Source organism: Hakea prostrata, chromosome 10 (assembly GCF_041222555.1).
Source record: "Hakea prostrata isolate BN-2017 chromosome 10, UWA_Hpros_2, whole genome shotgun sequence".
In the NCBI taxonomy this organism is placed as follows: Eukaryota; Viridiplantae; Streptophyta; class Magnoliopsida; order Proteales; family Proteaceae; genus Hakea; species Hakea prostrata.
In genome coordinates, this window is record NC_142609.1 from 44,667,623 (window position 1) to 44,693,778 (window position 26,156).

General features: G+C 37.1%; 2 protein-coding genes and 1 non-coding gene across 3 annotated transcripts; 2 read left to right on the forward strand and 1 right to left on the reverse strand.

Moving 5' to 3' along the window:
- The first annotated feature begins 980 nt into the window (after positions 1 to 980).
- Positions 981 to 6,935, forward strand: LOC149003345 (protein WVD2-like 3). The gene is made up of 7 exons (XM_089137490.1): positions 981 to 1,113; positions 3,004 to 3,538; positions 4,191 to 4,279; positions 4,384 to 4,477; positions 4,610 to 4,681; positions 4,999 to 5,109; positions 5,407 to 6,935. The coding sequence occupies exons 2-7, from the start codon at positions 3,008 to 3,010 to the stop codon at positions 5,692 to 5,694; spliced, it is 1,185 nt and encodes a 394-aa protein (XP_088993616.1). The 5' UTR covers positions 981 to 1,113; positions 3,004 to 3,007; the 3' UTR covers positions 5,695 to 6,935.
- A 2,277-nt stretch (positions 6,936 to 9,212) lies between these two features.
- LOC149003346 (U6 spliceosomal RNA) lies at positions 9,213 to 9,313 on the reverse strand. The gene has a single exon (XR_016170462.1). It is a non-coding gene; the product is annotated as a U6 spliceosomal RNA (small nuclear RNA).
- Positions 9,314 to 16,516: 7,203 nt separating this feature from the next.
- Positions 16,517 to 25,737, forward strand: LOC149003347 (uncharacterized). The gene is made up of 6 exons (XM_089137535.1): positions 16,517 to 17,070; positions 20,576 to 20,732; positions 21,187 to 21,363; positions 21,477 to 21,560; positions 24,368 to 24,449; positions 24,598 to 25,737. The coding sequence occupies exons 1-6, from the start codon at positions 16,697 to 16,699 to the stop codon at positions 25,032 to 25,034; spliced, it is 1,311 nt and encodes a 436-aa protein (XP_088993661.1). The 5' UTR covers positions 16,517 to 16,696; the 3' UTR covers positions 25,035 to 25,737.
- Positions 25,738 to 26,156: the final 419 nt, after the last annotated feature.

Below are 26,156 nucleotides of genomic sequence, written 5' to 3' on the forward strand. Positions count from 1 at the left end.
GTTGATTTCGATACTCTTACATCCAAACCCAATCCATGTCACGCCCCCAAGGTTGAACTCTCGGGTCAAGATCTCGGGTCAAGATGTAGCTTTGCAATTGAATTTAAGGATGGCATGTCCGAGGAAACGCGATGCATTTCATGGAGCATGCAATCGGCTTCTTGGCAACTCAATCGCATATTCACATTAGACTTTACCCATCTCAATCATAGTTTGACCTGTCAAGGTTTGCAGAATGTTGAAGGGGGGGGAGGGTGGCGAGGGAGGCTCACATAGATGTAAATTAACCGTAGACATTCAATTGCTTTATTTATAGTAGTCATTAGCATTCGAGTTAAAGGCCTAATTTAGACGTAGTATTGATATGTTATTTTACTTAAACTTTAGAGGTGGCTTACATCATGATGGTTAGTCTACTTTGACAGTGTGCTCTTTTGATCCAATCAGAGCCAAAGGAGTTTCACTTCAGTGTTGTGCATTAAATGTGCAACACTGTGAAACCAACGGTTGAGATTGAATTATTGACCGAGATTTCGATCTCGACCGTCCATTTTGGTTTAATAACACACCAAAATGGACGATCGAGATTGAGATTTCGATCTCCACCATCGGCTTTACACGCACTCACGCAGCATTGAAGTCACACTAGAGCCAAAGAAGGCCAAAAAAAATGGATTGGTACAACCGACGGACGAACCCTACGTTGTTGGTGACGTCAGTGGGCCCATCAATTTTGGACCGGGTAAAGGGTATTATTGTCATTTAGTCGGTATTTGTCACCATTTTTAAGTAATTCCGACAAAAGATCCAACTAGAAGATTCGAAAACAACTTGGCGGAAAGAAATCTGAAAAAAAATGGCGGGCCCTTTTTAAGGATTCTATAGTCACGCCGTTAACTGACGCCGTTAATATCTGACACTCATAATACTTAATAAATAATAATAAAGTAAATAAATATAAATGAATGAGTCTCCGACGTTTTGAGAGGTTGGGGAGGAAAAGTGGAAAGACCGGACTCAAGAGCAGAGAACGTCGGAGGGAGAACTGGGAGCGTTAGTTGAGCTCGAATCGCTCGGAGAAGCTCGGAGACCATATCAGATCGGTGAAGTAGCGTAAGAAATCTACCACATTTCTCTTTTTGATGCTTTAATATGTTCTTGATCTGCTTGAATTCGTCTATAGTTAGTGATGTGAGTGAATAGTTGGAAGAGTTCTGAGTCGCTTTGTTTGATGCTGTTGTGCTGGTTTTTGTATCACTGATCTGAGATTGAGTTGGAGTTTCTGTTGAGTTTGTTATGGTCTTAGTGGTTTTTTCAATTTATTTGTTTCTCAACTGCTTTAAGCATTGGATGTGATTTTTCTGGTTTTGTTTTAGATCAAATGTGGCTCTGTGGAATGAATTTTGGATTTCCTTGTTCTTTTTTCAATTTTACCTTGTTTCTTAGATTAGATAGTTAGGCAAGGTCTTTCATCTTCCACCACCTCGACCTCTGGTCTTCTGTTTTCTGCCAATGAACTTCGAGTGACATCCCGTTTTACCTCTATCGCTGTTCTTTGTCTTACAATAAAAAGCATGAGTTTCAGTAAAAATACCATCATCGAACAGTTTTTATGGATCTTGGTTCATCTGGTGTTCTTTCAGATTTTCTTGTTTTTTATTTTTTATTTTTAAATGCTCTGATGTTGTGACTATTGGTTTCCTATTGGCCGTTTCAACCGTTCTTTTCTTTCTTTAAAAGTATTCTGTTTAAGGTATTGCAGGAAGCGAACTGCATAGTTCTCTATCGACTTAGGTAATTAGGTACCATTAACCGTGAAAGGGAGAAGGCCAGCCAGAGTTAGCGGTATTCTGTTTGATTTTTTAACTCACTGCAGCAACTGAAGTTAATTAACTTAGGTTACTGGGTGGTATAATAATAGAAGGGTACTAGGAAGGCTTGATGATAAAAGGGAGAGTTCGAGGATTCCTCAGTCTGGTCTTACTTTCATCTCTTTTTGCAAATTCTTAGTAGAGTTATGTTCGCTGACATGTTCCTCTCTTTAATAGTTCCACACACACGCACACACACACAAAGCCCCCACACAATGTGCCTCCATCACCTCTTCCCCTTGTATGTGCTTTCTGGTTAACTTATCATCATCATCATTTCATTTAGAGAACCAATGTATTTTTTCTATTTTTTTTGCAAATTACTTCACTGTGTGAGATGAAATTGTGATATCTGCTGTCAATTTGGTACCCTGTCTGCATCTGTGTGCAATATCCATCTTTTGGTTAACATTTTTTTTTGTTCCTTGACAATTTAACTTTAGGTTTCTTGTAAGTAAAGAGCTACACATTTGATCTAATTGTTATACTTTTTCACTTGTATTACAACTACTCAGACCACCTACTCTACCACCAGTGCTAGTTAATAATTTTTTTTATTAGAATCTGGAACACATAGCCTTTCATTGATTCAAAAGGTAGTATGTATATGAATGTGGACGCAGAAATAGTACTTCAATGTCCCTCGGTCATTTTTATGGACTTCTTAGCCATGTACCATGAATTTTTCTTTTAAGCATGAGCATTTTATCTTGGAATATATATTCTAACCAAAGCTTCAAGGATTGTTTGTGTGTTATTGATTTACAGACTTTATTTGCATCAGCAACTTGGTATCACTTCTGTTGCAAACATCAGATTGTGTACACTGGAATCTATATATTCTAACCAAAGCTTCAGGGTGGGGGGGGGGGGGGTTTGTGTGTTATTGATTACTGGACTTTTACTAATATCAGCAACTTGGTATTACTTCTATTGCAAACATTAGGTTGTGTACACTGGATGCTCTGGTATGAGCAACATTTAGTAACTTTCTGTGAGTAAATAAAGTTAATGATTGAATATTAAGTACAGATTGATGGACAAAAATTAAAAAGGAAAAGTAGGTGTTCACACAAGAAGTTGCACTTTGGATCTAGTGATATGTATTTGTCCCTCATTTCCTCTTTTGCAGTGTAATGGGCAGGGAAATTGCGGAGACTTGTATGGATAAGGAGCCAGATTGTGGCTTAGTTTATTCAAATGGTGTAGTGCATGATTCAGATAATGGCATTGCTCATAGGCACCATGATCTTCCGGAATCACATGATATGAAGGGGAATTCAAAGTCTCAAGTTCTAGAAGACTTTATCGAATTAAAGGATTGTGATGTCAAAGAATGCACAGTAGAAGATCCAACTGAGATTTCTGAGCGCCATCAGGTTGAAAATTATCACAAGGAAGTGCAAATTGGGCTTTATTCGTCACCTAGGGATGAAACAGTAAAGTCTGAAGGCCAGAAGCGTTCCAACAATAAAAAGATAAGCTCTCCTGTGAAATCATCGTTAAGATCTGATGGTGTCGGAAACATGCGATCAAGCTGTACTGTTCCACAACCATTTTCACTGGCAACTGAGAAGCGTGCTTCATTTGGAGCTCGTCCCGTGGGGCCTGAAACTGCCGTTGCTGGTGGCTTGAACATACCATCTAACATGACAAAGAAGCCTCAGGTAACATCTTTTTTCTTTTTCCCCCTTGTGTATTTTTCACAAATTTGTCATCTCACGAGGTCTGGAATCCTTAGCCACCATCTGAGTTGAAGGGTTTGTTTTGTTTTTCACGCAGTGAATGTGTTTTACACATTTCATGTTGTTTGTGTTTTCTATCTAGTATATGTTTCTTTATGGAGATGAGCTGCAGTTAGCTGTTCTCATTATGCATGCAAGCATGGTTGCTTGTGCTGTACTGTTCATGAGGGCATCTTTTTTTAACATGATAATTTGCTTTATACTGTAGAAATATCAAGAAAAATATGAAACATGTATTGAGCACATTATTTGGCCCTTCTCCTGAAACGTATTGTAGACTAGGAAATTGCACTCTAATTGCTCCTGCTATTGTGATACTTCATTTTTAACTACTGGATCTATAGTCTCTCCCCATAGACATTGATTTGGGTTCCCAATTTTGAAGAGATTACAAGATAGCCGTTGTCATTTGAATTTGCATAAAAGATTTTGTTGGAATGATTTGGGTTTTGAATTCTTAAACATTTCATGTGAATGTTTCAGTTCACTGCATCCTTGGAAACATATGCTGTTAACCAATTCTGAGCAATACCACATATATTATTGCCAATTTTTGGAGTTTATTTCTTTGCAGCTTAGATCATCATTGGCATCTAGAAAGCCGCTGCAGCCTGATAACAAGAAACATCCTGATGAAGAAGATGTCTGCTCTGTTGCTTCCTCGTATCCTCTGATCTTTGTCTTTTCAATTCAAATTCTAATGTCTATCTTTTTCCTTTTGGAATAGTTTTGAATTTGTAAATATGGGAATACTTAACCTTGTATAGAACTGCTACATCCATCAGGACATTAAAATCTAGGATAACTGTTCCTACAGCTCCAGTGTTTAAATGTAGTGAGCGTTTAGAGAAACGCAAGGAGGTGCATTCTTGCTCGCCTTTTTTGAACATGATTGTTGTATATAGCATTTCATTTCCTAATGAGGATTTAGTCATACTTTTTCTTCCAATTGCAAACTTTATGGTCATATGCTTTCTTTTGTTCCTCTCTCAGTTTTACTCAAAGTTGGAAGAAAAGCATCAAGCATTGGAGGCAGAAAGGACCCAATGTGAAGCTCGGACAAAGGTACCCTACTTCCTTAAGTATCTCTGCTAGTGGGTGCAAAGTTGTTCTCTTTTTCTGTTTTTTGTCCTTCCTTTAAATTTATGTTTGTTAGAAATTGTTCAAGTTTAAAATGAGTTGTTTCTGGGGAAAGTGGTACTATTGTTTTGAATTGTGTTTAGTGCATAAATGCAGGAAATATTGAAACATAAGTTTGACATTTTCAGTCTGTGTTCTATGCACACTTTTTCCTACTTAAGTTCAAGCCTTGGGTACTTTGCTTCATTATTTGGTAATCTTGTGTGAGTGCCATTAATTTTCCCCCATCCTATGTTTTACAGGAGGAACGGGATGCAGCTATGAAGCAGCTTAGAAAGAGCTTAATAATCAAAGCAAATCCAATGCCAAGCTTTTATCAAGAGGGACCGCCACCAAAGGTTGAACTCAAAAAGGTAAAAGGAATCTACTGTGTTGGGAGTGCTATAGTAGTGGAGATCTTCAAGTGTTATTAATTACTATTGAGGGTTTAAGCACAGTCACTGAAGCATTACACCCTGGGTATTTAGTTTGAAATACTTATGTCCTACTTCATTCTAATATTTAGTTAATGGATTCTATCACAAGGCCTGCTACACCATTAGATTGTTACCAATGCATAGGTTGGGTATAATTCAAATATATCAACAGTTAATTGATCTCCTTCTAAATTCTACTAACAGAATGCTGTGCATTCCCTTGTTTTATGCCAGCTGCCTACAACTCGTGCAGTATCACCAAAGTTTAGCAGCCGGAGAAAAAGCTGCAGTGATGCAGTTAAAACATCTCAGGTGGATGACCATAAAGAAGTTTGTTGTCGGGCAAATCGTCATAGTCTGGGTAGTTACAAGGAAGACACTAAGGCTACTAAAAATAGCATTCGAAGCACAACCTCTGGTTACAAAGTCAAAGATGGGTCTAGACAGGTGAGAGAGAGCACTAGGTCTGCTGTCCTCAAGGCAGCTGGGCAGAGGAATGTGGACATCACAGTCCAGTCATGAGTCTTTTGGTGAGTTTTCTAATTTGACAGGGAACAGTCGATTCGCTTCCTATGTTATTAATATGGGTTCTGAAACGATGCATTGTGCTCTTGTTTGCGAGGACTTGTTGCAGTGTTGTGTGATATATAAGGTGTAAATTTTCTGTAAGTTATATCCACACAATATATACAAAGAGTTCCAGTTTCACTTATGGCATCAGTTCGACATACTGATCCAGGAGAATAGGTTGCATGTCTTTTAATCCAAAGCATCATTATCATGATGTGTGTGTTTGTGAACTCTCACTGGTTAAGTTAGTGCTCAGAGCTCTTACTGTTAAGCTCAGTTACTGTGATTTAGTTGTCATGAGTTTTGTTTTGTCGATCTTTTTATCTTTATTATGTGATCATCCCTGTAGTCACTCCCCCATGGGCAGTAATTTTGCTTTAACATACAACTTTACATGTTGACACTGATGTCTTTGAGTCATGTTTGGGGGCCAATTAAGTCTGTTTACATCTGTGTAATAAGCCTACGCTATTTTGTCAAGAATTGCTTCTCTTCATGGTAATCAAACCTGAGTTCTTTAAGGAATAGTTGTTCCAGAGTTTTCTCTGGAAAAGCTTTTCTTTCAAAACCTTTACTTTGTGGGCATAGTACAAATTTAGAAGCAAGGTTCCTATTCAAAAAGGGGACACTTGCTTTAAGCGGTTTTCACACTGCGTAAAGTTTACTCCATTCACTCTATTATTATTGTTTTAGCAATTTTCTAGTTGAAATTTGAGAACTTGATTTTGTATTTTTCTATTAATCTATTGACATATCCACCAACATGAAGCTTTGACTTTTATATTAGTTCGGTAAAGCCTGAGCTTTCTATATCGAATATTCATATTAGGTGGGTTTCTTTTGTTTATAACCTCATGGGGCGGCTATAAACCTTTAGCTATAAAGTTCTCAATCTTAGTTCAAATTCAAGATTGTCAACGGCCTTTATGGGTGTAGTTCTCCATAGAAATTGCCTCTTTATTCCTTCTCTTTATTTGGAGGTTCTCAAGCCTTGGGAAGATCCATTAAGTTGCAAGGAAAGTAAAAGTTTCGCTTGATTAAGGCACCGTTTGTTTGTTGGATTTGAAATGGGGTGAGAAAAAGTTTTAAAAAAATAAAAATTTTCATAAAATCTCAAATTGTGGCTTGTTTGACTTATTGGGTATGAGAAAGTTGACAGATAAACTTTATTAATTTAAGAAAATTTATTTGCTTAGGTGACATTAGTTTTTTCACCCATCTCTTTTCAAATCTCAAAAAAGTGAGATCGATATTTAATTTTCTTGTAATAAATAGTATTCAATTTGTCTTCACAAACTATTTAAAATTCTCATGATAGTAAAAATAAAATAAAAATTCAACCAATTAGATTTAGGTTATTTTGACATTTATTATTCAATTATGTGACATAAATTTATTTTTTTGATAGAATCATGTGAGATGATGAGTAGACCGGGGTTATCTTTGTTTCACCCTAGACCTTTTGATGAATGGGCTACTTTCTAACTATATAATGTGAAATATGTTAAAACAATTACAACTATTTACGGATTTACCCTCCAAAAAGAGAGAAACATATCTAGTTTATACCTGATATTAAAGTATCAATATACGATCTAATTGGCTCTTTAGTTTTTCCATTTAAGATCCACCGTAATGGGATTCCAACCATCATGCATCATAATATATTATAGGATTTTTTTCTTGTGACTGAAATTTATTTGAACCAATCAACTTACGTGCATCTCAATTACATTTTTAAAAGATAATTTTATATATTATCTATTCTGAGAACTTCACCCCTGGTCACAAAAGAATTTAAACTAATAAGTGCTTGAAATTTTGAAAATTCAACGTTAGGTAATAACCAATAGAATGCCAAAGCTAAAAATAGAAGAAACGACAAACCCTTGCAAAAATGTCCAGAAGTGGACAAATTCTTGCATGTTCCTGGAAGTTGCAGCCTCTAGAAGGTTACAAACACAAATGCACCCTAAATGAAAATTTCTTTAATTTCAAATTCTTCCCTCTCTGGTTGGTTTTCTCACTTTTCTGTCAAATTAGCACATTGTTAACAATACTGAATGAAAAGGTTTTATTGATTTATTATAACTTCTTTTTAAGTTTTGGTAGGTAGAAGAAGGATGGAATTGCCAAAAACATGAGAAGGTGAAAACTTATCTGAATAATTACTTATCTGGAAAAATGTTAAAAAGAAAGAAATTGCTTGGATGTGCGTAATTAATGCACAATACCTGCAGCGAACGGTTGATTTATTTGCAGCATAGTGCTGCGCATTAATTGCACAACACTGAAGTTGAGCCTTAAAAAGAACTTACCCGGTCTAAGACAATGCTCACATGTATTTTCATTATTCACTGACACAAACACTGATATCTTTCTAGAAGAAGAAAACATGTATTTGTTCCCAAAAGGAGAAAACCAGATTGGTACTGATGATCCAGCTGTCCAATAATCAAAATGACAAACTAGCTAACAAGAGTCATCTAGCAGTAGAACCCATTGGTACTAGAAACATGGGTTCCACCAAATTTAAAATAAGCAGTGGTAACCACCGAGAGCTTTCAAAGTATAATCATTTGAGAAGGTTATACGTACCACTGCAAAAAGGACTTTGCTTCAGTGCTGGACATTTACTGAGCTGCCATTGGTGAGGACCACTTTTGATGAATCTCGACCACCAGTTTTGGTTATTTATTTATTTTTTATTTTTTTGAACTACACCAATGAAACAAAAAAAAGAAAAAGCAAAACGGGTGGTTGAGATCGAATCTCGATCACTACTTTAGATATAGACCGTAGGCAGCTCTCAGTGATGATGCGCATTAATTGCGCAACACTGAAGCAAAATTAGTGCAAAAGATCTAGCATAGAGCTATTAACTGAAGATGAATCTATATATCCAATGGAGTTAACAAGTTTCTTTGAGTTCTTTAGCATTCTCTCATGTGCATTATGTGCATTATGTTCATACGTGTTCTTTTCTGCTAAGAAAAGGAATTGATACCATGTCAGAGGAGACATACTCTAAGCTGTGTGGTTGCTTTCAGTACTGAAAAATGCTAACTTAAAGGTTCAATTCGAACCTCTCTAAAGCTGTTCTTGCTTTTGGGTTTGTAGCTAATTGCATATATAAGAGATCACAGAAGAGAAAAGATATGTATATGATCTCCTTCGATATTATTGTACTCAAGAATCAAAAGCCAGATTCCCAAAGCTACAACTATGAGTATTGCTCAGTACTGCACGTAAGGAACCAGTAGAGCATTCCCCATGCATCTTGTAGCTAGAAAAAAAATCACCTGAAAAATAATCTCATACTTGAAACACAAGTGGTTCTGGACCATTTCTTAGAAGAGTTACTATGGGCAAGAAATTCATTGCTTGGTCATGTAGATCTGTATTTTCATACATAAGAGTATTGGATTCATATGACTAGATAGGATTTCTTTCTCAATAATTGATTAGACAAAGGTATGTCTTAGATTCTCAATTTGTGTGTTATCCTTGAGCATGGGCATGCTAGTCTTCTCCATTTCATTCAAATTTTATTGTATGTCTCTGAAGAAACACATATCGTATTCAGTAATAATAATATACAATCATTTTCTTGGGCAAGGTGTCTTTCTTTGAAATGTAGGTTAGGGTTTCGTAAGACTTTAATAGAACTCATCGTTAAAAACTAGCCATTAAGAAAAATATATTAGAATTATGCAATTTCATACTAATTAATTTTAGTTCAGATAGAGCCGCTAAGACATGATTTTTCTTTGTTTTCATAATAACATGCTACTCTATGTGGATAGAGAGAAACTCAACAGTTTGAAACTATAATGAACCAAATCCAAATGACATTTACCATAACGGATTTAAAAGTAAGACCATCACAAAACGAGGAAACCATAGGGGATCAACTATTAGAGAATGATGGCCACAATATTTGTTAATGTGTGATTTCAAAATACTTGTGCTTACCCACTCTACCGTGTGCAAGGGTGTCTAATGAACATCTGAAATGCATCAACTGAAGTGTGGGACTTTTTTGAGATAATAATATCCAGTTCTTTACCAAAGGAAGGCTACAGAATCGATCATTATTGGAGGTGTAGGTGTTGGGCATCCTACAAGGAATCAAATTTACAGTAGACAATAGAGTGTAGATTAAGGAAATCTAGTGAGGTGAAGACGGAATTAATTCCAATCTAAAAGGAAAGCATGATCATATTTGACCTCTAAAATTGGTCCCTAGTTAGACAAAAATCTTACAATAAAACCCACCAACTCAAACAATGGTTTTTGAAAGCAAGCTTGGTGAAGGCTAATTTGAAAAAATATTAGGGGAATATGTAATACTAATTGTAATTCCTCTTTTTAATATCTATAATATCTTTCTTTTTCTCATTAAAAAGAAAAAAAGAAAAAAAAAAATTTTAAAAATCTAAGTCTTCATTAGTGGGTTACTCATTAGATCCGATGTGAGAATTATAAGCATTTTCACCTTCCGTGTAATACTGCATTGGATATGAGTAGTCAAATGTGGGGACTACTTGGGTGGAGCTAATCTTAATTAAAAGCTAACCATTATCTAAGAAAAGAGTGTTTAAGAAGTCTCAACATCATAAAAGAAACACTAATGAATCAAGTAAACAAAGTAATGCATAAGAAACTCCATCATCAATGGAAAAAAAAATACAACTTAGTTTTGCTTTTCCTCTTTTCCAATTACACTTTCTTTCTTTAGTGTCGTGTTGATTCTATTGACCCTTTTAACAAGGCCAACATGTTTTCTTGCCATTTAAGCTTGGAAGTTGCTTAATGCTCCCATTAATGAAGATTCCCTATGGCCTCATATTCTCTTTCCCAAGTGGGTAGCAAAAGAGAGATTTTCTTAGCTAGCTTGAGAATGATATGCTCTGGTATCAAATTCAAAGCTCAATTAATGTTGTAGCTAGGGACCATCTTAGACTAATTAGCTCCTCTTAAGTGACCTAACAAAGGATGTAAATGAAGGTAGAAGGAAGAAGGAAGTTCTTTTGGTTCTAAATATTAGTTTAACACAAAAGAAAAATCTTGGGTTGACCTCAGAATGGCATCAATGTTTACTAATCTCGAGATCCTCTATTATTATTTAATGAAGAAAGAGTCTTCATGACCTCATAAGCAAACTGTTTCTGTTCTAATATTAATTTCTCTTTGAGACTTTTTGCTCACCCTTGCATACTCCATTTGGTAAGAGAAACCTGTTTATGTTATTTACATCCCTGGTGTGAAAGGCATGTAAGAGACTGTTGTACAAAGTGGACTCCATGTCACAAAAGAATCTGATCTCTTCTTCACGTATATAAGGACCCATGAAATTCATAATGCATGACCAAATCAATCACTCTCTTTCTCTTCTTTTTTTCTTTCTCTCTCTCTCTCTCACAAGTTGAGGGGAATGTTGTCTGGTTCGAAACCATTCATATGATCAGAAAGCACATATAAACATCAAACTGAATGATTTCGGACCAGGCTTCATTCCCCTCAACAAGAAGATCTTGATGATTGATCGATCACTGATGAGTTCATCAGAGCTAGATGGAATGATTTGCCGGAGAAGATGAAGATGAAGATGATGAAGATTGAAGAAGAAGAACAAAGGAGAGGTTCTTCTCAAATGGGTATACCTGAGTTAAGTCTACCATTCTCTTTTCTTTGTTCTCACCAAATGTGTTTGACAAATTAATAGTGTTTGTTAAGTGTGAACACAAGACAGTTAAATGAAGGTTTATTCTTTCTATCTTGGATCTTTTCTCTTTTCAGGTGTTTGTTTATCTGCTGGGAAAATTACCCAGCTGGGTTTTTGCTTGCAGCTTTCACTTTAGTCTTTGCATAAGAGGATATGTTCTAATTGATTGACCGGATCTAGCCATTAAAGGTGAGCTTTGAATTCACATTTTCTATTTTTCTCTTTTTCTTCTACCTTAAGACTGTAATGATAACTTCTCCTTTGTCCATGTATTTCTACCAAACCTTTTTCTGTCTTTGTGGGTCAGATCCACACATGCATGAAGAAACAAAAATTGATAGATACTTATTTTCCTGTAATTGTCAAAGATGTGAGTTTGAGAACTTTACAGAGAGACCATGTTACCACAGTAGAAATACATGATATGGAGAAAGAAAGAAAATGGGAAGAATGTACTTGTAGGTATGATAAGACATTGGAAAGATGAAAATTAGAAAGATCTAAAGAACAAAAATGGTGGGTCACCTACCAGACTCGTGTCTGATTCCTTGTTACCTAAGTTGTATCCACTTTTCCATGCATCAATCTGAAATAATAGCTGTAGTGTTAGGTTTGCCTTTTAAAAGATAAGAATGGGATTTTGTGGTCTTGACTCTTCAGCTGTGGGGTATAGTGTTTTGTATTATGTAGGTTTTGTATAATTGGGGTTCATTCATTTATATGGAAAACACAGTACTGAGAGTGTGGGGGTATAGTGTTTTGTATTATGTAGGTTTTGTATAATTGGGGTTCATTTATTATATATATTATATATTTATTTTTACTACAGCAGATGAGAGAAGGGGAGAAGGTGTGGAAGGATCGAGGTTCGAATGTAAAATTTTCTTAGTCTTACTACCTCTAATGAAGGCTAGGAGCAGCACGTCTATATATAATTTGATATAAAGGTTTATAAGTATTTGAACATATTTGAGAAGTCATAAATGATAAATTTATCCAAGTTCCTCAAAAATGGTATTTAAAATCAGGGTTTCATTGATTCAATTCCCATTTCTTAAAACCTAAAGGGTTAAATAATCAATTAACTAGTCAGAAGAATTTTTAAGAGTTGCGTCATAATATGAGGTCAAGAATTTAAATTTTCTCGAAACTAGAAACAAAATACTGTCTTATATCTAAATTATATATATATATATATATATAAAGTTATCCCTGAGGATGTAGTAAGATATGTATAAATTAGTCCGAGTCAACTTGAAGTTTCAAAGAACTACTCTTACTAGTTATTAGAACTTTTTATTACGCGTAATATACCTTTGAAGTGATGCTACTTTGCATCAAAGAGTCAAAAAGAAGGCATGGCATAAAAGTGAGAAAAAAAGATATGGAATAAATGTAAATGACAAAAAGCAATCCCCCAAGAGTCAATTAAAGACTTCCATTTAAATTTTTTACTTTCTTTCCAGAAAGTGATTAATTAAAGAGAGATAGAATTCCTTCTCACAATAATAAATGGGTTAATTCGTATTAATTTTTGACTTCACCATGGTGAGGGTCATCACACGGCATTGCAAATGTAGAGTTACCCCCACCTATTAAAACATCATCTCTTCTTTAATTAATCCTCACTTTATTTAATATAAAAAGACTTATATAGAGCATGATTGGTCATTCATGATATATAATATTCACTGAAATAGTAATCAAAAACTATATACTTTCCATAATTTATTATAATCTTATTGGAGTTGATATCATTTCAAAATGTGGAACTGTTCAATAATTCAATCTTTTTGTTTTTTTCTTTGGATCTACTTATTCATGATGGCCAACCACGATGGATGGAGAATTTATTCGCTCATGGGTTTTGATGCCTGTAGATTAATGGAATAAAAAATTATCTGAAATTCAATAATAGGAGTATTGGAATATCTCTCTTAATAGGGGTATATTCGTCATTTTCTGTTCAAGTGGTTTACTACTTTACTTGTAGTTTGTTTCCATTTAGAGGGGGCATTTCTGTTATTTCTAGTGTTGCATATATGAACTCCTGTTTTGGGTTTCATAATAAGTCATTTGTAATTTGCGTTGGGTTCTCTCTCTTTGAGGTACGATTCTTCTTTGTCTCTCTTGCTCTCTGGTTTGAGGCTTGGTGGTCGGTTATCTTTGTGATTCGATGGTGTTTTAGTCTTCGATTTGGCTTCTTGCTGTTCGTGGATGTGCTGTTGCTGTGCATTTCCAGATGAGATTGTTCTATGGTGTTTTGGTTGTGATGTCATGTCTTTTTGGTTGATCTCTTGAGGGTTTATTCTTTGAGAATTTGTATATGTTATTTGGGATTTTCTTTGTACCCAATTTTAAATTGATTTTGTTGCACATATTATCTTGAGTCCATTGGACTCATCTTTGGATGTACGTCACTTGACTAAACCAAGTAAAATTGCTGTCTTTTATTTATTTATTTATTTATTTATTATTATTTTTTTTTTATGCTTGATTTTGCTACGCGTATGAGGGTTTTCCTAATAAGGAGAATAATGATTGGTGGATGAACATATGAATGAGAGGATATTAAAGGCTTGAATGTAACGTTCTTTTTTTTTTTTTTGGGACCAATGCGAGAATAATATAAATATAATAATCAATGAATTACAATATTAGTAGCGGAAGAACTGTCTACCCTGCATCTATTCATAAACCAATCTGCGAAGCTTGTAAGGCAAACCGTTCGTATCCAACCGAATCTACATAGACACTGAAATGAAGCTCGCCAAAAGGTCAGCACACTGATTAGTCGACTTGGTGGATCACGCGAAATTGAACCAATGAGCCCTTCAACTCCTAAATATCCTCAACAACACCCATAACATACCACGGAAGCTCGAACTCACCATTCACAATCTGGGAAACATTGAGAGAGTCAGATTGAACCTCCACTCTGTGGAACCCACTTTGTATTGCTTCTTGAAGCCCAGCTTGGATGCCAAGTAAGTCACAAATGAGAATATTATCCTCCAAAGAATCAATAACAATAGCAAATATGACATTCCCTTCATGATTTTTCCCAATTTCCTTGTACCCGCCTTTACCAGCAGCCACCGAACCATCACTGTTAACTACCAACCATCCCTCTAGAGGTCTCAACTAATGATGCACTGAGGCCGTGGCCAACACAAAGCTACAACCAATGTTCCATTTGTCAGAACGCCCAGTTGACAGCTGAATCCTTCACTATGGGCTGCTCTTCCATGAATCGTAACTGAACTAGCTTCATGATTCGACGAGTCACCTGCTCACCCTGGTTGTAGAGACGATCATTTCTTTCCTTCCAAATGCAATACATAGTGGCATTAAAATTGAGACATTTCACAAATTTCATAATCGAGTCACCCAAAAAATGGGACGTAACTCACTTTAATTCTTCACTCCATCAACTAATATGATGATTAGGGTGACCATTTTAAAGAACCCACATTCAAAGAACAAGTGATCACAATTCTCATTTTGAATAAGTGATCACAACTCTCATTACCACCCTCGCAAAACATACAAGTGGGGTCCACTTGAATACCCCAACCTATTAAACGATCCCCTTAGTTGAGAGTCTTTTGAGAATAGCTAACCATGAAATCAAAGAGAAGCGATTGACCCTTTGCTGCCCACACCGCCACTTGAGCCGAGGAAGCCGTCGGTTTAGAGCCACACATTGCTTGCAATGCAATTTTCTAAGGGCCTGTTTGGTTACATGAATCCAGAGATTTAAAATCTCTGGATTCATGAATCTAAAAATTATACCTGTTTGGTTGTAAAAATATCTAGATTCATGAATTCTATAGATTTACCTTTTCACACTGAAAACGTGAATCTGTAGATTTATGGGTAAATGGTGAAATCCAGAGATTTCAAAAAAGTTATACATTTGCACATTCACAAAAATCACGTCGATCAAATAGGTTTTTTAGGATGAATCCACAGATTTTATTCCACAACCAAACATTTAATTTTATAAATTGTGACTCCACATATTTGAAATCTATAGATTTGAAATCTCTAGACATTTGAAATTTCCAGACTCATGTAACCAAACAGAACCTAAAAGAACTCTCCACTCGGGATAACATTCTTCTTTCTTGCTTTTTGAGTGGATGTGTGTTTTTTGCATTTTTGGAATAGAAATAGTTCATATGTAATTTAGTTCTTGTATTTTCCCCCATTTTTGAAACAAAACTTGTATACACTTCTATTACGAATAGAGTTTCTCTTTATTGTATGTAATGCCATATGCCCTTAAGTTATGAGTCCACTTAAGAAACACCACAAAGACGAAGGGACATTCTTATTTCTTTTGAAATCAACATCCTATTTTGAAACCCTAAAGACTCAAAGTTTATTTCTATTTCATTCATTTATTTGGTTAAAGAAATGGATTTTTTTGTGTGTAAATGTACATGATTTCAACGCTTAGAAATTGTGAAAAACAATGAAAATACATGGAAACTGAAAAATCTGTTTCTTACCTAAAAACAAGAAAATAGAACTTCCTAAAAATTCCTCGTTGGTTCAGAAGAGGAGATGGAGGCTCTTGAGCTTGAGACCTCCTTTATCATACTAACTCTATATAAGAGGCTGCCAACACTCTCTATAGCAAGTAATTTTCTTTCAACCATTGGGAGGCTTTCACTCAAATTAATTTCAATCAAAAGAAATGATACCACATTGTGATTCTCAAGAATCTCATTCTTAGAAGCAATTAAAAGGGTAAAACTAAAAGGTAATTTAGTCATTTTGAAATATTAAGGGATACAGGGAGGTAATAGCTCATTTTTATGGAGTAACCAGATTGGGAGAAAAGTAAGAGTAAATAAAAAATAAGGAGATTTTCAGTGCCACTCCTTGGTTACACCTAAAATTACTGCTACCCCTGAATTATTTAATTTATTAATCAGACACCGTATAGAATGAAAATGTGTCAAAAGACACCTCTGCCGTTAGGGAATAACAGTTAAGTACCATGTAAAGAAGTTAATTATTTGAAGAGGACAAGAATGATGTTTAATTGCAGTGCCGTTATCTGTCGGTCTCTTTTCGGGGTAGCGAATAGCGATCTCTCTGGTTCTCCGTTCAGGCACCTAATGACCTAACCTTCTGACCTTTGATGATCTCTTCTTCCTCTTTCTCGGAGAGATCAGAAGTTCCTGTAGTTCGATTACTTCTAAGCTGTGAAAAATGGATCAACTTCACGGCGATTTCAATCTCATGGAGTTCTTGAAGAAACCAGCGGTGGTTGAAACACTTGTCGACGTTTTGCTTTGCGTTGTTCCTATTTGGGTTGCTGTGATGATCGGATTAGTGATTGGGTGGTCATGGAAACCTCGGTGGACTGGTCTTGTCCTGTTGGGCGCCCGCAGCAAATTCAGGTTTCTTTGGACAGTTATCCTGGGTTTGGGAGCTCATCGTCTCTGGCTTGCTTTCACGGCGCTCTCTGTATTCTCTGTCGCTAGTAGGATTTGGTCCAATTTCAAAGGAAAAGAAGAAGATTCCACTATATCTGACTCACCTGAGGGAACGCCGATGCAGAATGAGGGTAGTAGTACTGTTGAGTAAGTTTTCGGCTCCGCTTCTTGATCTTCCTTCCGTAGAAATTCCTATCTAATTGACGTTTGTAGCTGAGACTCAAGGCATGAAAAAATTTCGAATTTTTAGTGCTAATCACCGTTCCATGTTATTTTAAAACGGTAATTCTTGCTCGTCTTTGAAGACAAGTTCGTTTGTGGTGGATTCTCTTGCTGAGTTAGGTTGCATTAAGCTTGTCTAGAAATGCTTGAGAGTTGGGGTGTCTTCACTTTGGTGAGATGCGCTATTGATACTATTTTAATCAAAGCCAAGTAACTTATTATTACTCGCTGGATACCTGCTAGGTGATTGACTGAAAAGTTGACAATTTTGTCTTTAGACTCGCTGTTATAGAGATTTTGCACCGAGAAGGCTCAATAGGCATAATTGTTAGGTATGTAAGATAAAGAGATTCTCTTGTGAGAATTGGAGGTGGTTCATGGTCTTGAATTTTACTTTAATTGCTTAGATTTGAATTTACAGATTACTGTTTGAGTAGATGTTGAGGAACTTTTGCTCTATAACTTCAGTTAGCTATATTTTAAAGAGTTGCAATTAAATTTGCTGTATATAGAAGCTGCAGTAGCTTTGTAAGTCAGATCTAAGAAGACAATTGTTGTGGGTTTTCATGGAAGAACATACCTAGCATGATAATCTCAAAGGAGAGGGTGCTTCCAGTCCCTGCAATGCAGGTGTGGTTGTTGTGTATTTTCATGGAAGAACATACCTAGCATGATAATCTTAAAGGAGACGGTGCTTCCAGTCCCTGCAATGCAAATGTGGTTTTTTTTTTTGGTGGGGGGGGGGGGAATGATTTTATGCATGTCATCTTTTTAGATTCAAGTACATCAATTGGCTTGGAGTTTCTTTTTATTACTAATAATATTTTTATTTTAGATATTGAATTATGGATCATGTAAGGTAGCTAAGGTCCCCTGGTTGGGGGTGTGAAGAGACCTGAGCCACTCTGTTATGTGTTGGTTAATTGTAAGTAGTAAGTGGTATGTGTTGGTTAATTGTAAGTCACTTGTATTCCAATATAACAAAGGCAAGGATATGTCAAAGATTCCCACATTATTAGGTCTTTTAACCCTTACTAGCAATGCTAATGAATGTTCAGGTTGGCTTCCTCATCAAGTGGAATTCGCTTCTATCCTCTCCTACTTTATCTCTGGTCCAAGTTAACCATGATAGGTAACCACGGAACCAACATATGGATCAGCTTGGTACTAACACTAGAAAGCAAGGTGAAATCCCTTTTTGCCACTGATGAACAAGGTGAACGAAATGCTTGAGAGGATTGGTGACATCACCTATACTGAACAAGTGGGAGAGACTTCCATGGCTCCATCTCGGACCCATGGAGAACAACGTGGCAAAATCATCCACTGTTGTCCAACTAGACCAGAGTACCTGCATTTTGAGATTTGTTAAGTTGGATATCACATATTTTTGGGAACAAAGACACTATTAGTTGGATTTGTAGGGTGCAACAGTCCTTTGATTTCCCCCAATCTCTGGAAGAGGAACGATTTGCTTTTGCTTTTTTCCATCTCAAAGAGATGCCCAACTATGGTTTCACATACCCAGTAGAAGGTTATGTTGAAGATTGAGGTGAAACTTCTCTGATGTAGTCTTTTAATTTCTACAAACTACTCTAACGAGTGGCGAGGTTGGCTTACCCAGTGAAGTCGTATCCTTCCTATCTACTCCTACTTTATCTCATCTGATAATTATTCCATCATATTTGACCCCCCTGTCCATTGTAGGCCTGTCTCTCTCTCTCTCTCTCTCTCTCTCTCTCTCTCTCTCTCTCTCTCTCTCTCTTTCTGTATCTATCTGTCTATCTACCTATTACATCCAACTTAACCACGATGGTAACCACCAGAAACCAACTTATGTTCCAGCTTAATGTTAGAACCAACGCAAAAATGAAGAGTGGAGAAGCTGGAAGGTGACATGGAATCCTCTGCTGGGCGGAACTGATCATGAACAAGCTGAATGATGTGCTTGAGTGGCTAGGTTCACACGTTTCCTACACCGATTAAGTAGTATATCTCCCTCATGTATGCGTAATGTGTTAAGTGGCAGGAGAATCAGTGAAGCACTTGTCTGGTCAATCTGAATCTGCCTTGAATTCTGGTGTTATTTTGTGAACATGTATAGTTGGAGGCATGGAAAGAAATTTCGGCGAATTTCGCCAGGGGGCGAAACGAAACAAGGGAGCGAATCGAGATTTGCGGGATATCGCCGATTTCTCGGCGATATCTCGCCTTTTCTTGCCGAACTGGCGATATCTCGCCGAACGTCGGCGATATTTCTCCAAATCTGTAACCGGTGAAGAGGAGAACCCAACAATCGGTTTCCATTGCCTGATTTTAGAAGATCAAACCGCTCAGCCAAGGAACAGTGGGCAAGCTAGAAATCTTCAACCATGGTTACCCCGGTCAACCCCAACCGGCTCGTTGTGCAAAGGAGTCCGCGCCTTCCTCGATCAATTGAAGCATCGCCCTTCCCGGTATTGCCTCCGTCTTCCGGTATTGCTATGTGATTTTGGTTAAAAAAGAAACACGATTTCAGCAAAGCCAGCCATTAGAAAGAGTCTGCTCCCCGATTGTAATCGCTGAGTTGCCGGACGGAGAAGGGGAAGCGAGGCCCGGGAAGGCGGGGGGGGTGGGGAAGACGGGGGCCGGGGGGGGGGGGGGGGGCGCGGACGGAGAAGACGGAGAAGTGAGGAAGACGAGGAGGACCGAGGAAGACGAGTGAGTCGCCGGACGGAGAAGACGAGGACTGAGGAAGACGAAGTGATGAAGATTGAATTCTGATTTTTTTGAGATTATAAGTTGTGAATTTGATCCGCACGCACACGTGGTTGATGGAGAATAATGGAGTTATTAAAAAAATGAAATAAAAAATATTAAAGATAAACATGAGGCTGAAACTACTGACGCTTTTGCAGAATAACAGGGATATTTATTAGTTTATTAATTTTTTGAACTTCAAAACTTTAAACGCATGTGAGCCAACACTCATCAATCATATCATCATGTTATTTTATAATATATTATTATATAATTCAGGTAAATATCGGCGAAATTGATTTTAATTGGTGAACGAGCGAACTTTCGTTCCATGGTTGGAGGTTGGTAATCTCTTAGCATATTATTTATTTCTTACAGAGTTATCATATCTCTCCCTATGGGAGAATAGAGCAACACTTGGAGAAATTTATCATTTTATAATTGTGCCAATTCTTTCATTCATTCGGGAAGGTGGGGGAGTATTTTTTATTGAGGCAGTGCCTATCATGCCTAAGATGTACTTGATAGAATTGTCATTGTTTGCAGTTTTCCTGTTGGTGTGTGCCAATTGATATATTGTTTAATAGTGTTGTCAGCTTGAATTTACTTTTTTTAATGACTAGTTGTTAGTTTCTTATTCATGGACAAGTAATGTGTTCTTGTTACGAATGTACTTTTTTTGCCTTACCAGTGAAGCTCAACAGCCAGAGCAGGACATTGTCACTGAAAAGGATTTACAGCATCTGTTATACCTTGTAGAAGGAAGGGATGGAGATATTTCGTGGCAAAGTATGATGGAGCGTTCTACTCCAAACATGCAATACCATGCTTGGCGTCATGACCCTGAGGTAGATTCTGGTGTTGTAGTTGATGTCTTTTTGTATTCCTTTTTGTCAAGCTATAAGGACACCTGAAACATATTGGTTTCTTTAGCTGTTGGATTTGTATGAATACTGTGTTGTGTTTTGCTGATGCCCTTGGGTCATATCTTTGTCCCTTCTGTTTTGCACACATAGTTCATTGCGCATCTGACTGTATTTTTTTCTCTTTGTCTTCATTCTGTTTTGATCATCATGAAATATGTAGTTAGCTGACCATCTGCCACTCTTTCAAAGATTTTCCTCCCTACTTTAGTGTATGTTTATTTTCTTGAAGATTTTTGTATGTTACATTCAAAAATCATTTCTCCTGTTTTCCTTGAGGACCTGGATGTTGACTTCTTTTTAGTCTTCCCTCTTACTACTTAGGGTTTATTGATAATCTGGTTCAATATCTGACATTGGAAATGGATACTGCTTTCAGACAGGCCCAACCATTTTGCGGAGCAGAACTGTTTTTGAGGATGCAACTCCTGAGTTGGTTAGAGATTTTTTCTGGGACGACGAATTTCGGCTTAAATGGGATCCAATGCTTTCATACTTCAAAATATTGGAGGAGTGCCCTCAGACAGGAAGAATGACTGTCCACTGGATAAAAAAGGTTTGTGGAATATGGGAACTCTTGACCTATGTCATTGATCCCTTCTTAGTTCTGATCTCTTGTTCCTGTACCATCTGGGCTAAAGTCTTGATTTGATCATCTGTGATCTGCAGTTTCCTTTTTTCTGCAGTGATCGAGAATATATCATTGGCCGAAGGATATGGGAATCCAGGAAGACTTTTTATTGTGTTACAAAGGTATGAGCTGAAGCAAATGTTTAACCCTACCATTCAGTTTGTGTTAGCTATTAGTATCCTTGAAACAGATAAAACATCTAATTGGGCTTATTTTAGTGGAATGAGCCTTGGGTATGGGGTAGGAATATGGGATTTACTATATGTGGTCAGTTTGAGATATTTCATCTAATTAAGTCATTGATATTTTCTTAGGGGTTGACAAGGGGAAGAGTCTAGATTGAACAGGAACTTCTTTGCACTTTTGATAGAGTTTTACTTATACGGGACAACTACTGTAACAAGTTAAGATGGAGTTTTAGTTATATATTTCTGTGCCAATTATGAATAAAGCTTCCTACTTCCAGAACACTTTTAGTTTCTAGTGAAAAAATGTAAGGCTGTAGAACCTCCCCATGATTCTCAATATTCAATAGAAATTGGTTTTGATCCAATGTTCTCTGAAATTCAGAGAGGTATTGTGCAATGAACCGTTGATTAACATGATAATTTATCTATCTTCCTTTCTGTCTTCTGTTTTATCCACCATCAAATTGGGTTTGTTTTCTTAAGTGACTAGTCGCTTCTTCTGCATGCTTACTTGCTGGAATTTCAGTTCTCTATGGTTTATGTCTGAGATTCTAAGCCTAATTTTGTATTCGGTAATCGGATTCTACTCTCCGTTGTGATGTCAAATTTTGATCTTTGTGCTGATTGCTTATGGTCCTACTTAAAGTTAGATTTCTATTTTACTTGATTCTAAATTCAGGTTTGATTTTATGATTCAATTTAGTAGTGTCCCAGTGATCTCAAATCTGCACAGCCTTGCACCCTGCAACCTAAATATTGCACCAAGATTCGCCCCACTGTCTGTTTTCTTGTGTTATTTTTTTTTTTAAAATTTGTTTATGTTTTACTACTCTATAGCTGCTAGTTTCAACCCTATACAATCCTGAAATTTTGTTTTAAAAAGTCATATTCTTTGCAGTATAACCTTTTAACTCTAGATTGGACCATTGGATCAGATTCATTTTTTGAAACCTTATTCTTGGCCATACTTTGATCTTTGACTGGAATTTTAAGCGTATCTGAGTTTTTGATTCTTAGTTATAAATTTCTCTTGAAATCTGGTTTCTAAACCTGTCATTACAACTGAACGTAGTAATCTTAGGTTTTAAGACAGCCATCAACTTTCCCCCCTGTTCTCAGCGTCTCATGTTTCCTACATTTTTTGGTTTTATACACCAACCCTTAACCCTCAACTGGAGCCTCAAACCAGGCAGACTCACCTGATCTGTCTCTAACACATAACCTTGAGCTAAACTGAACACTATAATTTTGTTGAGGTCATAGTTTCTGGTAGAAATTAGTAGTCAACCTACTTAATTTTCGTTCTTTGGAGCATGGAGTAACATAAATGCACTTGTACAGACATACATTGGTCAGTAACATGAATAATGAATAATGAAGAAGATGTGAGAACATCCAAAAATAAAAACATGAATAATGAAGATGTGAGAGATGCCTCAAATGAGGGAGAAGATGAATTTAACAAATGGCTTATGCAGTTTATTTTTTATTTTATTTTATTCCCCCCCAACACACACACACAGAAATTTGCCCATTTTGGTTTGACTTTTTTGAATGCAAATGGCAGCTTAGCCAAAGACTTTAGCCTTGGATCTTCCAAGAAAACATACCTTCTTGGCTTAGTCACGGTTACATAATTTAGCTTTAGTCTGACCAGTACTAATTCTTCATTTGTTTCTACAGCCAGATTGTTTTTCTCAACTTTCTGAGCTTTTACCCAAAATAAACTTAAGGCTTGCCCTTGTATACTAGAATTGTCCTGGGGTGATTTAATATGATTTTGGATTTGAGTGGAACCACCACTTCAAGAACTATGGAACAGTACTTGATTTTATTTCTCACCTTTTCTTGGTTGAAGAGAGATTCATTCTCCCTTAATCATATTAGCGTTTGTTTCCCCCAGGCCCTGAAGTGGCAGGAGCCTTGTGCTCCAGGGACACCCTTTTATGCTTTCAAGAGTTTAATTCACTTTGGGGTCTCTCCTTGTGAGTGTTTGAAAGGGATAAACTCACTCTATTTCTTAAGTATTAAAATATTACTCCTATTCTTCTTTATGGTTTCTTCCATCCCCTCATTCTTCCTTTTTCTCTTTCCTTGTCCTCATACTCATTTACCCTGGTTGCATGTGTTTTGCCTTTCATAAATCTTAGTCCCCAGTTTTCTCCATATTTGGCCTTTTATCTATTCTTACTCTGTTACTCCTGCACTCACTCATCACTCCTTGTTGCACATGGGCTTTCAAGGAGAGATGCTGAAGGTAAGTTAAAATTTGGTTAGGCAGTAGCAATGAGCCCCTCTGCATCCTCACTTTGGGAGCCTCTCCTGGCAACTGAAGAAGGTAATGTTGTATGTATTAACCAGATGGTATGCGAGTGCATCAACCACAGCTGGGATTAGTCGTGGCTTTTTGATTGCCGTAACTCTGGTATTACACAGTAGCACTTTGGTATTCAACGAGTCTAAGTTTCTAGGGTCTCCCCCCCCTCCCTCTTCCCCGTGGATGGTCAGTGACAAAAAAGGAAAGTGAAAACAGGTTTTGGCATTCACTGAATTTGGATTAACTGTACTTGCTTTTCTCCTTATTTTGTTCCTCCTATCTTATTATCATCTTGTTCTCAAAGTTTGCTTGATGTTCCTTGCTCCTTGTAATATACTTATGGCTGGGCCTTGATGCTCTGTGGATGCTTCTATCTTGAACTCTTTGCAAGGAGATGCAGAAATGACAAACGCAAATTTTGCAGGGTGTAAAATATTCTAGTCTGCCCAAGCGTGAGAAGCCAAGGCGTGTAGAGGATTATTTCTCTAGCTGGATCATCAGGGCTGGTAAGTGTCAACACTACTAGTTTGTTTTTTACATTTCTACCTCCAGCAATATTTGGTTGGAAGGGATGTGTTATTTTTGTTTTCTGGGGGTGTTGGGGGTTGTGTGTTAAGAATAAGAATTTGGTGGATTTCTGTTGATCAATTTCAGTGGCATCTCGGAAGGGGGATGGACAATTATCTGCATGTGAGGTGACCTTTGTACATTACGAAGACATGGGGATCCCAAAGGATGTCGCAAAGCTGGGTATTCGTCATGGTATGTGGGGAACTGTCAAGAAATTACATTCTGGCATGAGAGCTTATCAGCTTGCAAGGAAACCGGGTGTACCACTCTCCAGATGTGCATTGATGGCACGATCCACTGTAAAGATTCCAATTGATAGCAATCATTTTTTGGAGAAAGCAGCTAGTGGTGAAGAAGTGGATGATGATGGGAACATGAACTTGCAACAAAATAGAGATCATGGTTTAGATTGGAAATGGATAGCTTTAGGTGGAGCTGTGGCTGTGGTATGTGGCATTCATTCGGGGGCAATTGGAAAAGCTTTGTTATTTGGAGCAGGAAGGAGGCTTGCCCAGAAGTAAATTCACCTCCATGGTGTATTTGTGTGTTTTTCTGGGGGTGGGGGTGAGGTTCAGTCATAAATAATCTCTCGTGTGGTGCAGAATGTTGGTTATGAGATGAGGATGTGGATGTAGGTATGGCGGAAGAAGGCAGGATTAAAAATGAAAGATCATATTAGAGCTGAGTTGGGAGTGACTTCAATATACAATAAGCTATGAGAATCATCTGACATGGTATGGCCATGATTAACAGAGGCCTTGGGATGCTCCAATATGGATAAAATGATTTGATTCAGAACAAGGGAACTAAAAGAGCTGGTTGCATGCCTAAAATATCCTCTTAGGATATGTGAGGATGAAGATGCATGGTATAGGTTTTGTATCTTGTATGATTTTGAATTGAAGTGATGGGTTACATACTTACATGTAGGAACCCTATATTGATTCCTGTATGTTTTTTCTTTGTTGTGGTTGCTACCAGTATCTAATTATATGCCATTTTCAGGGGGACCCATATAAGTTGATGCATTACTCGAATCTATAATCATTTTGTGCTTTCTCTGAATATCACAATACACATCAACTCCAATCTGGCCCTGTCAGCATAGTTTCACTGGAGGCCTAACATAGTTCACAGAAGTGATCTTATGTTCAAGTAAAAGAACACACAACTGCCCAGTGAAACAGAGATGATTCAAATTTGGGACATGGGGACTACTAAATTGTATGGGAGTGCACTTGGAACTACTAGACCTAGACCACCACTTCTGGTAGTAAACCCAATCAAGCTTGGAACTCTAAGAGGACAAGAAGGGCAAAATGATTTTCTCACCTCTAATTTTTTATTTATTTTTTAGGTTAGAAATCTCAGCTCTTACGTAGGAAACGAGAAAGTCTGAAATGAAAAGACATCTTTACCCCTTATCTTGATCGGACAGAAGTTCTCATTGGCCATATGCATGTTCTTGGCCTTTTCGATGCAGAGGCAACGCACCAGCTCCAGAAAACCTCTTCTCGAGAAGATGCATGAAATTTCCTAGTTAAAAGATCACTATTCCAGCTTCACTTTCCAACAATTTCTGATCTTAATCATCTCCGAGCACTGGGCAGTGGGCATCTGTGCAAGCAGAGCTCAATTGAATT